A 12,961-nucleotide genomic window follows, 5' to 3' on the forward strand; every position below is an offset into this window, starting at 1 on the left:
AGAAGGCATCAGATTCCTTGGAAGTGGAGTTATGGATGGTTTTGAACTACCATGTGGGTGCTAGGTATCAAACCCAAGTCCTCTGCAAGAGGAATGAGTGATCTTAACCAAGTAGCCATACCTCCAGCCCTACTATTTAACTTCTTGTAATCACCAAAATTGTATTTTGCTTTATCCATGCTTTATTCCTGTATACAAGAAAAAAATCAAACATCTTACCATTTGAAATACATCAGAACCTTCATCAAAATCCACCATGGCAAAAAATATTCTGTTGGTAAATGCACTGGAGTACCGCCAAGAGTTTGCCAGAATCTGGAATTCTTCATCAGCTTGCCTGAATGAAATCAGATCGGTGGGGAATAAAGCAAAAAATATATGAAACAATTTAAACATCAACCCAGTTTATCAGCAGTAAAACAAAACCTAATTAAGTAATAGCAATTTGTTGCTGTTGTTTTTTTGAGACAGGGTTTCGGTGTGTACCTGGCTGTTCTGGAACTCACTCTGTAAACAAGGCTGGCCTTGAACTCAGACATTCATCTGCCTCTGCTTCCAGAGACCTGGGATTACAGGCATGTGCCACAACTGTCTAGCATAATAGCAATTTTTAGTAAAAGAAATATTAAAAATTATTGGCAAGCTGGGTGGTGGTGGCAGCACACGCCTTTAATCCCAGCTGTGAGGGAGGAAGAGGCAGGTGGATCTGAGTTTGAGGCTGGCCTGATCTACAGATTAAGTTCAGGACAGCCAGGGTTATTACACAGAGAAACCCTGTCTCAAAAAAAAAAAAAAAGGTTATTGGTACATAATTCAGGTATAGTTAGAACACAGTCAGTTAGAACACACTTTGTTTAAGTATAAAAGAAGCCTCACATCTAAGTGTTGGAAATCTCACCAGAAATTACTAATTACATGACTCCATTTCATGCTTTATACTTTTATACTGTTTATTTTTGAATCCCAAAACAATTTTTTCTTTTTTTAAAAGAGTCATTTATTTATTTAATGGGCACTGGTGTTTTGCTTGTACATATTCTGTGTGAGGGTGTTGGATCCCTTGGAACTGGAATTACAGACAGTTGTGAGCTGCCATGTGGGTGCTGGGAATTGAACCCAAGTTCTGTGGAAGAATAGTCAGTGCCCGTAACCACTGAGCCATCTCTCCAGCCACCCAAAACAATTTAAAAAAAATTTATTTTGAGATGGGGGTCTCACTAGGTAGCCCTGGCTATTCTGTAACTCTATAGACCAGCCTGGCCTTAATTTACAGAGATCTGCCTGCCTCTGCTTCCAGATTAGATGTATGTGCCACCACAGCCTGGCTCCAAAACATCTTTGGTAGTCACAAAACAAAGAAATGCAGCTAACATCCTCTATAAACTATGGAGGCTTTCCCTCCTTTGGTGTTTTTTCCCACTAAAACAGAGTTTCTTTGTGTAGCCCTAGATGTCCCAGAACTAAAGGATTTATTTCTAGGTACGTGTGTCTGTGTGAGGATGTGTGCACATGAGTGCCAGTGCTCACTGAGGCCAGAGGCATCAGATCTACTGATCTGGAGCTGGAGTTACGGGAGGTTGTCAGCTGCCCAACATGGGTTTCTAGAACTGAGTTGGGTACTCTGCAAGAGCAATAATGGGCTCTAACAGCTGGTCTCTCTCCAGCCAGTGTGCTGCTTCCACTCTTGTTATTAAGACAAGGTCTTGCTATGTTGCTCAACCTATACCACATCATTGGTCTCAAATGCTCCTTCTGTTTCAGACTCCTTGTAGAAAGGAGTATGGGCATACAACAATTTTTGGGTTTGGTGCTGGGGATTGAACCCAGGGTCCCACACATTCTAGGCTGGAATCTAACACTGATTTATACCACAAACTCTCACAATTTTGAGATCCTAAATCATCAGGCAAAGAAGATCTAACAGCCTACCTTGAATATCAAAAGTATGTAACCAGACAGACACAATGGCACAGGCCTATAATACTAAAGCTCAGAAGGCAAAGATAGTCAAAGTTAAAACCCTGCCTGCTGTTATAGCAAGTTTCAGAACAGCCAGGGCTACACAGTGAGACCCTGTCTCAAATTTTTAAAAATTAAATAAGTTCTGGAGGCTGAGAATATGACTCAGTCAGTAAAATAATTGCCTTGAAAGCATGAGGACATTAGTTCATCTCCCAGAAGTCATGTTTAAAAAGCAAGAGTGGTGATATCCTAATTGCAGCACTTGGGAAGCAGAGACAAGCAGATCCCTTGGGCTGGCTGGTTAGCTAATCCAGCCTAACCAGTGTGCTCCAGGCAAAGGAGAGACCTTGCTTCAAAGGAGGTAGACAACATTTCTGAAGATGACACCAAATACTCAGGCCTCTACACCCAGGCACACACATGTACCCGCACACATATGAACACATGTACAAACTCTCACACATACTCTGAGGCACAGATGCTATTTTGATAAGTAAAAATACAATCAGATGAATTATTACAATAAATGACAAGAAAAATCTAGGGACTTGAGATGAACAAACCTTCAGTTATCCTTGAATTTTCCTTTCTTTTATGTTTTCATTTTATTTTTTTCTCTTTTTTCCTTTTGGTTTTTTGAGACAGGGTTTCTCTGTAGCTTTGGAGCCGCTCCTAGAGCTCACTTGATAGACCAGGTTGGCCTCGAACTCATGGAGATCTGTCTGTCTCTGCCTCCCAAATCCTGGGATTAAAGGTATGTGCCACTACTGCCCAGCTTGTTTCATTCTAAAGGTCTGTTTATTTACATGTTTTTCCCATATGTATATGTCTTTATCTTACTTTTTTTCAACCCTTTGGGGTTAAATCTAAGTAACATAAATGCATAAACATACTTATTTATCAAAGAAAGTTTGGGGGTTCTAGTATTTCTGATTTATTTTTTAACTCTTATTCTTCTAGAAAACTTTTTTTTTTGGTTTTTGAGACAGGGTTTCTCTGTGTAACAGCTCTGGCTGTCCTGGAAATAACTTTGTAAACAAGGATGGCCTGAATCCACCTGCTTCTGCCTCCCAAGTGCTGGGTCTAAGGGTGTGTCTCACCATCACCCAGTTAGAAAACATTTTTTTCATCTGTGATAAAATTTTTAATTCCATCCTTTTCTATTCTGTATGTATTTTAGTGCTGGAGATTAAACCTAGAGTCTATTTCATTTTGACATGCACTAATCTATTCTCTAGCCACATTTTGTAAATTTTGTTCAGTATCCCAAACATGAACATAAGCAAATCTTTTTAGTGTCTAGAGATGAAATCAAAGGATTCATACCAATTGTGGGACCATAATGAACAAATTTACAGCATAAATATTCAATCCTGGCATTGACTACCATATTCCTGATGAAAAGCTATTTGGAGGGGGGGAGGTAGTTGTTATGATATGATGGTGGCAAAGAGACTGTGCCAACTAGCCTATGGTCCAGCGGCACACTAATGCCTCAGCAAAACGTTTGTAGCTCCTCAGACACACATAGCTAGAAGGCTCCACTCTGGAAATGACTTCTCTCATACTTCCAGTTCCCCTTATACCTCTTCCTCCATTTCTAGGCAATGAACTGGTTCAAACATTTCCTAAGGACAAGGCTGGAGTGATGGCTCAGCATTTAAGAGTATTGTTTGTTCAATTCCCAGCACTTACGTGAAGGCTCACAACTGCCTTTTAACTTCAATTCCAGGAGACTTGATACCCTCTTCTGGCCTGTGGGCCCTTCACTCAAGTGGCACACAGACATATATGCAGGCAAAACACTCACCCACGTACAACTGTTTTTAATTACATAAGGCGTTAGAGAGTTGCCGCGACTGTTAAGAGCTTACACTGCTCTTGCAGAGAATCTGAGTTTGGTTGTACGAACAACATCAGGCAGCTTACAAGCATCTTTAATGGATCATATTAGCCTCTATAGGTATCTACATTCACATGCCAACTCCTCTGAGCCAACTCACCAGCCCTTGAAAGGGAGTTTTACACTATTTCATTTAAGTTCCACCTCCTCTCCACCTATACATAATTAAGAAGGGAACAAAAGTGGCTGGAGGGCTGGAGAGATGGCTCAGCGGTTAAGAGCACTGCCTGCTCTTCCAGAGGTCCTGAATTCAATTCCCAGTAACCACATGGTGGTTCACAACCATCTGTAATGAGATCTGGTGCCCTCTTCTGGCCTGCAGGCAGAGTACTGAGAATACTGTATACATAATAAATGAAAATCTTTTTTAAAAAGTGGCTGGAAAGATGGCTCAGGTATTAAGATAATGTACTGCTCTTGTAGAGAACCTAACTTTACTTCTCAGTACCCAGGTCAGGTGGTTCACAACCACCTGTAACTCTAGCTCCAGGAATATCAAATGCCTCTGGCCTCCGAGGGAACCTGAACTCATGCACACATACCTCCGCATAGATACACATAATAAAAATCAAACCTTTAAACAATAAAAATAAGGTTGGGTATGGTGGCACACACATTTAACCCTAGCATCTGGGAGGCAGAGGCAGGTTGATCTCTGTGAGTTCAAGGTCAGCACAGCCTACATATTACCAAGTTTCAGGACAGTCAAGGATATACAGTGAGACCCAGTTTAAAAGAAATAGAGTAAAAATCCCCTTTTAAGGGTTGGTGAGCTGGCTCAGGGGGTAAAGGAGCTTGCTGCTGAGACTTACAATCTAAGTTCAATTCCTGGGACCCATATGCTAGAGAGAGACAACCAACTTCCACACATGTTTTCTGACCTCTATATACTTGCATAATATTCATGTACACACAAATAAATAAATAAATCCCCTATAACAAACTATAACTCTACTTCAGAAATATAAAATAAAACCCCAAAAGAAAAAAAGTGTGAAATTGAAAGCATTTATAAACCCTTCCTTTTGGAGTACTGGGGATTGAACCCAGGACTTTTTCTAATGCTAGGCAATTGTCTACCCTGATATCCTGAGCTACATCCTCAGCCTAAAAGTATTTGTAACATGGGGCCAGGAGATACTCAGTGGGTGGAAGAAAGTACTTGCCATGCAAGCCTGTTGACTTGTGTTCTATCCCCAGACTCTATGGTGGAAGGATCCTGTTGGAAGGACAAAATTGACTTCTGAAAGTTGTTCTCTGGCCTCTACATGTAACACTGTGCACACAAATGTACACGTGCATGTACAAATACATAATAAAAATTATGCAACAGTCGGGCAGTGGTGGTGCACGCCTTTAATCACAGCACTGAGGAGGCAGAGGCAGGCGGATCTCTGTGAGTTCAAGGCCAGCCTGGTCTATAAGAGCTAGTTCCAGGACAGGCTCCAAAGCTACAGAGAGACCCTGTCTCGAAACCCCCCCCCCCAAAAAATGTCACTACAACTAGTGTATAAACTGATTATCAATCCAAATGGTGGCTCTTTGATTTTTATATAATTCATGATAGCTACAATATTTTATTCTTTCTCCTCTACCAATTTCACAACCAAGACTAATTTTTATAAAGAATAGTGTTGAAGACTGGAGAGATGGTTCAGCTGTTCTTCTAGAGTTCCTGAATTCAATTCTCAGCAACCACGTGGCGGCTCACAATTATCTATAATAGCATCTGATTCCCTCTTTTGGCATGAATGAATACAAAACGCTTACATACACAAAATACATAAATCTTAAAAAAACAAAACAGTAATATTATCTGTTATATAACCCATGAGTAAGGTATAATCTATTTATTAATGAACCCATTGTACAAATTTGATTCTTCTGAGATAGAAAAACAGTTAAAAACCAAAAACCTATTTAATTTCAAAGTGGAGAAGAAAGATCATACTTGCAAACGACACACTGTCTATGAAGTTGGAGAGCAGTGAACATCACAATAACAGAGTAATTTCTTGGTGGCGCTTTAACAAGGCGACGGAACTTGTCTCCATTCATTCTTATTACAGGTCTTTTATTGGTCCATTCCATCAGCTGACTAACCTTCTCAGATAACACCATCTACAAAAGACAAAATGAGATCTTGTGAATATACTCAAGTTGGCATTAAAGGTTGGGTTTAGCCGGGCGGTGGTGGCGCACGCCTTTAATCCCAGCACTTGGGAGGCAGAGGCAGGTGGATCTCTGTGAGTTCGAGACCAGCCTGGTCTACAAGAGCTAGTTCCAGGACAGGCTCCAAAACCACAGAGAAACCCTGTCTCGAAAAACTTAAAAAAAAAAAAAAAAGGTTGGGTTTAGCAGGTCTTGTTTATAATTACAGCTACCCAGGACATTAAAATAAGAGGATCTCCTGAGCCCCAAAGCCCAAGACCAGCTTGGGCAACATAGTTAAGACCTAAACCTCAAATATCAGGAACAAAAAGCCACAAAGAGGTGTGGTGGCATATGCCTATTATCCCAGCACTCAGGAGGTGAAGGCAAGTTCATAAGTTTGAGGCCGACCTAAGATTCCTACCAAAACAGTATCCAAAAAACCCCACAAAAACAAAGAAACAGCTGAGCATCGTAGAACATGCCTTTATTCTTAGCACCTGGGAGCAGAGGCAGGTGGATCTCTTTGAGTTCAAGGTCAAACCTGGTCTACTTAGTGAGAAACCTTGCTTCACCAAGTATTTGTGGTGGAGGAGTCTGCAGCAGCAGCAACAACAACAGCAAAAATACAATAAAACCAAAAAGTCACTTTAGGGCTAATAACCTGAGTTTGATCCCAGGAATCTATGGTAAAAGGAGAGAACCAATTAGAACTTGTTCTCTGACCTCTACACATGTGCTGTAGTGCATGCATACTTACACAATGAAATAAGTATATATGTTAAAATTACTTTAGCAAAGCAACTTTCTTTTGTGTGTGTGTGTAGGGGGGGGTTGAGACAGGGTTTCTCTGTGTAACAGCACTGGCTGTCCCGGAACTCACTCTGTAGACCAGGCTGGCCTTGAACTCACAGAGATCGGCCAAGCTCTGCCTCCCAAGTGCTGGGATTAAAGGCATTTACCACCATCGCCTGCCTTGCAAAGCTCCCACCAAGCAGAGGTATACAGACTATAGGAATCCCAGAGGGTGGACTAATGGCTCACAACTTCCTGTGACTCGAGTTCCAGGGGATCCAAAGCCCTCTAGCCTCTTTAGACATTTGTACACCTGTCTCCACACATGTGATAAACAAAAATTCATGCAGGTACAGAAACACAGAAATAAAAGAAAACAAATTAATCTTTTTTAAAAAGAAAATATAAATCCTATGAAATAAATTGGGAGCTGGACTTGATGATACTTTTTCTTTTTTTTGTGATAAGATCTCATCTGGCAGCTCAGAAGGACCAGAAATTTGAAATCCTCATGCCTCATTCACCTGAGCACCAAGATTACATGGTAAGCCACCACAAGTGACTCAAATATTCTTTCCTAAAAATTATCCTTAAAGTTTAGTATTTTATAAGATTTAAGATGAGGGTGGTGGTACAGGAGGAAGAGGATCAAGATTTCAAGGTTGCCTCACCTTTATAGAGTTCCAGGCCAACCTGGTTTACATGAGACACCATCTTTTTTGTTTTTATTTTTTGGTTATTCGAGACAGGGTTTCTCTGTGTAGTCCTGGCTGTCCTAGAACTAGCTCTGTAGACCAGGCTGGCCTTCAACTCAGAGATCCACCTGCCCGAGTGCTGAGGTTAAAGGTGTGTGTGGTGGTAACCACACAGCTCATGAGACACATCTTTAAAAACACCAAAAAATTTAAGCAAACATTATACTTTAAAGTACATTACTATTTAATAATATATAAAATAATATAAAATCATAAAACATTTCATTTGTCAAAGATTCTAAAGAATGTTGAATTGAACTGCTGGTATATGCTTTTGGTTTTTGTTGTGTTGTCTGTTCATAGTCATCGTTGCTCCCCCCCCCCCCACTGTGAAACAGTTTCTTTGTGTAATAGCTCTGGCTGTCCTGGAGGTTTTTTTTTCTTTTTGGAACAGGGTCTCATATAGTCTAGACTGGCCTCAAACTTGAGGTGATTCCTCTGCCTCAGTCTCCTGAGTTTCAGGATTACAAGCATGAACTACTCTGCAAATCCAGAGAACAATATTTTCAACAAATCATGCTTGCATAAATGAAAACCTCAAAGATTATAAAACCCTAAACACACTTTACTTAGGTGCTAGGAATTTAGGTCAGATGGTAGGGTGTTTTCCCAGCATGCTCAAGGCCCTGAGTTTTCTCCCCAGCACTACATAAATCAGGTATGGTGGTGAATGCCTATAAGTACAACACTTGGAAAGCGAAGACAGGAGGATCAGGTGTTCAAGGCCATCGTTGGAGGCCACTCTGGGATATATAAAAACAAAAAAGAATACAACTCAATGCCACTATACACCCTTTAATAAAATGAAATACAGTGGAAACAGCAAATCCTAGAAAGGATGTTGAATGAGGTCTCTCATACACTGCTGTTAGAGAAGGTAGATAAGGCCTACTGCAGCTTCTTTAAATATTTTATTATTCAATAAAGCTCGGGAGTCAAATATTAGGGAATAAACCTGATTGATTCATGGAACCATAGGGCAAAGAACACTTTACAATCTTCTCCATCTTTCCAATCGAAAAGAACAAGCATCTTTTCAGCCCCTCCTTATACTCTACACCCTTCTATCTACTCTGAGTGAGCCAGAAAACTCTATTGTTCACTCAATGGACCGCCTTAGAGTGAAAACAAGTAAACCTCCCACAACATTTCTCCCTTTTGTCTAAATAAAAGGGAAGGGTTTTAACTCTAACATAGTAAAACTATATATAACAAGGTATTAGTTGTTTTTTGTTTTTCGAGATGGGGTTTCTGTGTATTTTTGACTGTCCTGGAACTCACTCTGTAGACTAAGCTGGCCTCGAACTCAAAGAGATCTACCTGTCCCTGCCTCCCGAGTGCTGGGATGAAAAGCATGCACCACCACTGCCTAGATCAAAAAGGATCAGTTTTAACAAAGTGAAACTATATATATATATTAAGAACAATTATCAAGTAAAAAATACATTCACAATGTCCAGTCCATTAAGTATTGGGCAAATTCAGATAAAATACTTCATTATCTATCCTATCTTGGTGAGTCCAAAAATTTTGTATCTAGTTTTAGGTTTTTTTCTATCTAATTTAACTTCTAAGGAAAACTCTAACAATTTAATCTTCAACCCCATCAAAGACTTGAGTAGTGCAGAGCAAGCAACTTCTAAAACTATAGAAATAACAGAGACATCTGGCTACCTAGAAAGTCGCCTCAAGGTTCCTCTCTAACATTGGGCATCCATCTTTGGCCTACAGGCCTAAAATATCTAACAGAATTTTTTTTTGTGAAGAAGGAAATTTTGAAGGACTGTCCGAAGTCTTGGCAAAGTTTGGCAGTCACTTCTTTTGTGTCTAACTTGTCTAATTTGGACAGCACACTGTTAGTTAAGGCAAGGGCAGTTTCTTGCCCAAATGGCTATCTTTGCCACAATGAAAGCAAACTCAAAATGGAGGTTCATTGATGCCCATCATCCTTTTAAGTAAACTGGTGCTGCCAGTAATAGATGTTTCTCACTGTCATGAAAAGCCTTGTTATTAAAACATTTTAAATGTTAAATTCTGTAGGTCTCTGCAGTGTTTGAAGACCATCTATCTATATAGAGACTATATATATATATATATAATCTATCTATCTATCTATGACCTTGGAAACATACCTAAAATAATTGTTAAGTTTGATTGTTGTATTATGACTAACTACTAACCTGTCTTTCGTTGTAATCCTGAATAGCTTTCAAGGACTAAAACTTTATATTACATTTCAAAATGAGCTGCATAGGTATAATACCTTAAACAAGAATAGAAACATATACAGCATAAGAAAAATAATCCTAATTTGTATCAATGTACAAAAATATCTTAAACAATGAAAGAAACATATATACAATAACAAAACATATATACAGTATAACAAAAATAACCTTAAATTTGTATCATATACAAAAACCCATACCAGTGTAAAATATTTGAGACTAGTAGTTGCTTTTTCAGTTTGAAAGTAATTCAATAATCTACCTTTTTATCCTATCATTTCTAAATCCCCCTTTTGTTTTTCAGAACAAGATCATAGAATTTAATCTCCTTTGTTTAGTTTCCTCCCTGACCGTGACCAGTAACAATGCGTAACCACCTACCCTAAATAATGACAAACATTCATAATCCAACAAATAAATGAAATACACCCACCCCATCTTTTGAGAGTTAGGTGTCATGTTCTTAAAATTACTTCCTGCACCCCAAAAACTCCACCAAAGAACTCCTACAGCTGATAAACGCCTTTAGTAATGTGGCAGGATACAAGATCAAGTCCAAAAAATCAGTCGCCCTCTTATACACAAAGGATATGGAAGCAGAGAGGGAAATAAGAGAATCATCACCTTTCACGATAGCCACAAAAAGCATAAAATATCTTGGGGTAACTCTAACCAAGGAAGTGAAAGATCTATTTGACAAGAACTTTAAGGCATTGAAGAAAGAAATTGAAGAGGATACCAGAAAATGGAAGGATCTCCCTTGCTCCTGGATTGGGAGGATCAACATAGTAAAAACGGCAATTCTACCAAGGGCAATTGATAGATTCAATGCAATCCCCATCAAGGTCCCATCAAAATTCTTCACAGATCTTGAAAGGACAATAATCAACTTTATATGGAGAAACAAAAAACCCAGGATAGCCTAAACAATCTTATACAATAAAGGAACTTCTGGAGGCATTACCATCCCTGACTTCAAACTCTATTACAGAGCTACAGTAATGAAAACAGCGTGGTACTGGCATAAAAACAGAGCAGTCGACCAATGGAATCGTATAGAAGACCCGGATTTTAACCCACAAACCTATGAACAACTAATTTTCGATAAAGGAGCTAAAAGTATACAATGGAAGAAAGAAAGCATCTTCAACAAATGGTGCTGGCACAATTGGATGTCAACCTGTAGAAGAATGAAAATAGACCCATATCTATCACCATGCACAAAACTCAAGTCCAAATGGATCAAAGACCTCAATATCAATCTGAACACACTGAACCTGATAGAAGAGAAAATGGGAAGTACCCTACAACATATGGGCACAGGAGATCGCTTCCTATGTATAACCCCAGCAGCACAGACATTAAGGGCAACATTGAATAAATGGGACCTCCTGAAACTGAGAAGCTTCTGTAAAGCAAAGGACACTGTCATTAAGACAAAAAGGCAGCCTACTGACTGGGAGAAGATCTTTACCAACCCCGCTACAGACAAAGGTCTGATCTCCAAAATATATAAGGAACTCAAGAAACTAGACTTTAAAAGGATAATTAACCCAATTAAAAAATGGGGCACTGAACTGAACAGAGAATTCTCATCAGAAGAAGTTAAAATGGCCAAAAGATACTTAAGGTCATGCTCAACCTCCTTAGCGATCAGAGAAATGCAAATCAAAACAACTTTGAGATATCATCTTACACCTGTCAGAATGGCTAAAATCAAAAACACCAAGGATAGCCTTTGCTGGAGAGGTTGTGGAGAAAGGGGTACCCTCATCCATTGCTGGTGGGACTGCAAACTTGTGCAACCACTTTGGAAATCAGTGTGGCGGTTTCTCAGAAAAATTGGGATCAACCTACCCCTGGACCCAGCAATAGCACTCTTGGGAATATACCCAAGAGATGCCCTATCATATGACAAAAGCATTTGTCCAACTATGTTCATAGCAGCATTATTTGTAATAGCCAGAACCTGGAAGCAACCTAGATGCCCTTCAATAGAAGAATGGATGAAGAAAGTGTGGAATATATATACATTAGAGTACTACTCTGCGGTAAAAAATAATGACTTCTCGAATTTTGCATGCAAATGGATGGAAATAGAAAATACGATCCTGAGTGAGGTAACCCAGACCCAAAAAGAAGATCATGGGATGTACTCACTCATAATTGGTTTCTAGCCATGGATAGGGGCCACTGAGTCTATAATTTGTGATCCTAAAGAAGCTAAACAAGAGGGTAAACCCAAGGAAAAACATATAGATATCCTCCCAGCTATGGGAAATAGACAAGATTGATGGGCAAAAAATTGGAATCTTGGGGGGTGGGGTGGGATGGGGATGAGGAGTGATGGGGAGAGAAAAGTGTGAAGGAGAGGATGAGGGGAACTGGGGGAATCGGGGTGACTGGGGTTAAAGGAAGGTTGGATTGGGGAGCAGGGAAACTCATACCTTAGTTAAGGGAGCCACCTAAGGGTTGGCAAGAGACTTGAACCTGGAATGGCTACCAGATGCCCAGGGCAATGTCCCCAGTTAGTTCATTGGGGCACCTGAGGGTAGGGAACCTGAAATGAACCTATCCTATAATCATACTGATGAATATCTTGCATATCGCCATAGAACCTTCATCTAGCGATGGATGGAGATAGAGACAGAGACCCACACTGGAGCACCGGACTGAGCTCCCAAGGTTATAATGAGGAGCAGAAGGAGAGAGAACATGAACAAGGAAGTCAGGACCATGAGGGGTGCACCCAACCACTGAGACAGGGGGGCCGATCTATTGGGAGCTCACCAAGGCCAGCTGGACTGCTACTGAAAAAAACATGGGATAAAACCGGACTCTCTGAATGTGGCAGACAATGAGAGCTGACGAGAGGCCAAGGAGAATGGCACAGGAACTTTCATCTGGCGATGGATCGAGAGAGAGACAGAGACCCAATTTGGAGCAACCGTCTGAGCTCTTAAGGTCCAAATGAGGAGCAGAAGGAGGGAGAACATGAGCAAGGAAATCAGGACCACGAGGCATGCACCCACCCACTGTGACAGTGGAACTGATCTATTGGGAGCTCTCCAAGGCCAGCTGGACTGGGACTGAATAAGCATGGGTTGAAACTGGACTCTCTGAACAAGGCGGACAATGAAGGCTGATGAGAAGCCAAGGACAATGGC

General features: G+C 40.3%; 1 protein-coding gene across 1 annotated transcript in view; it reads right to left on the reverse strand.

Annotated features, from left to right (window-relative positions):
- The window catches only part of Magt1 (magnesium transporter 1), a 50,139-nt gene that overhangs the window by 21,651 nt on the left and 15,527 nt on the right, over positions 1 to 12,961 (reverse strand). Inside the window, exons 2-3 of the mRNA XM_057760140.1 lie at positions 5,817 to 5,986; positions 220 to 337 (exon numbers count right to left, since the gene is read on the reverse strand). Coding sequence (XP_057616123.1) covers positions 220 to 337; positions 5,817 to 5,986 — 288 coding nt within the window. The remainder of the gene's footprint in view (positions 1 to 219; positions 338 to 5,816; positions 5,987 to 12,961) is intronic.

This window comes from Chionomys nivalis, chromosome X (genome assembly GCF_950005125.1).
Source record: "Chionomys nivalis chromosome X, mChiNiv1.1, whole genome shotgun sequence".
Classification (NCBI taxonomy): Eukaryota; Metazoa; Chordata; class Mammalia; order Rodentia; family Cricetidae; genus Chionomys; species Chionomys nivalis.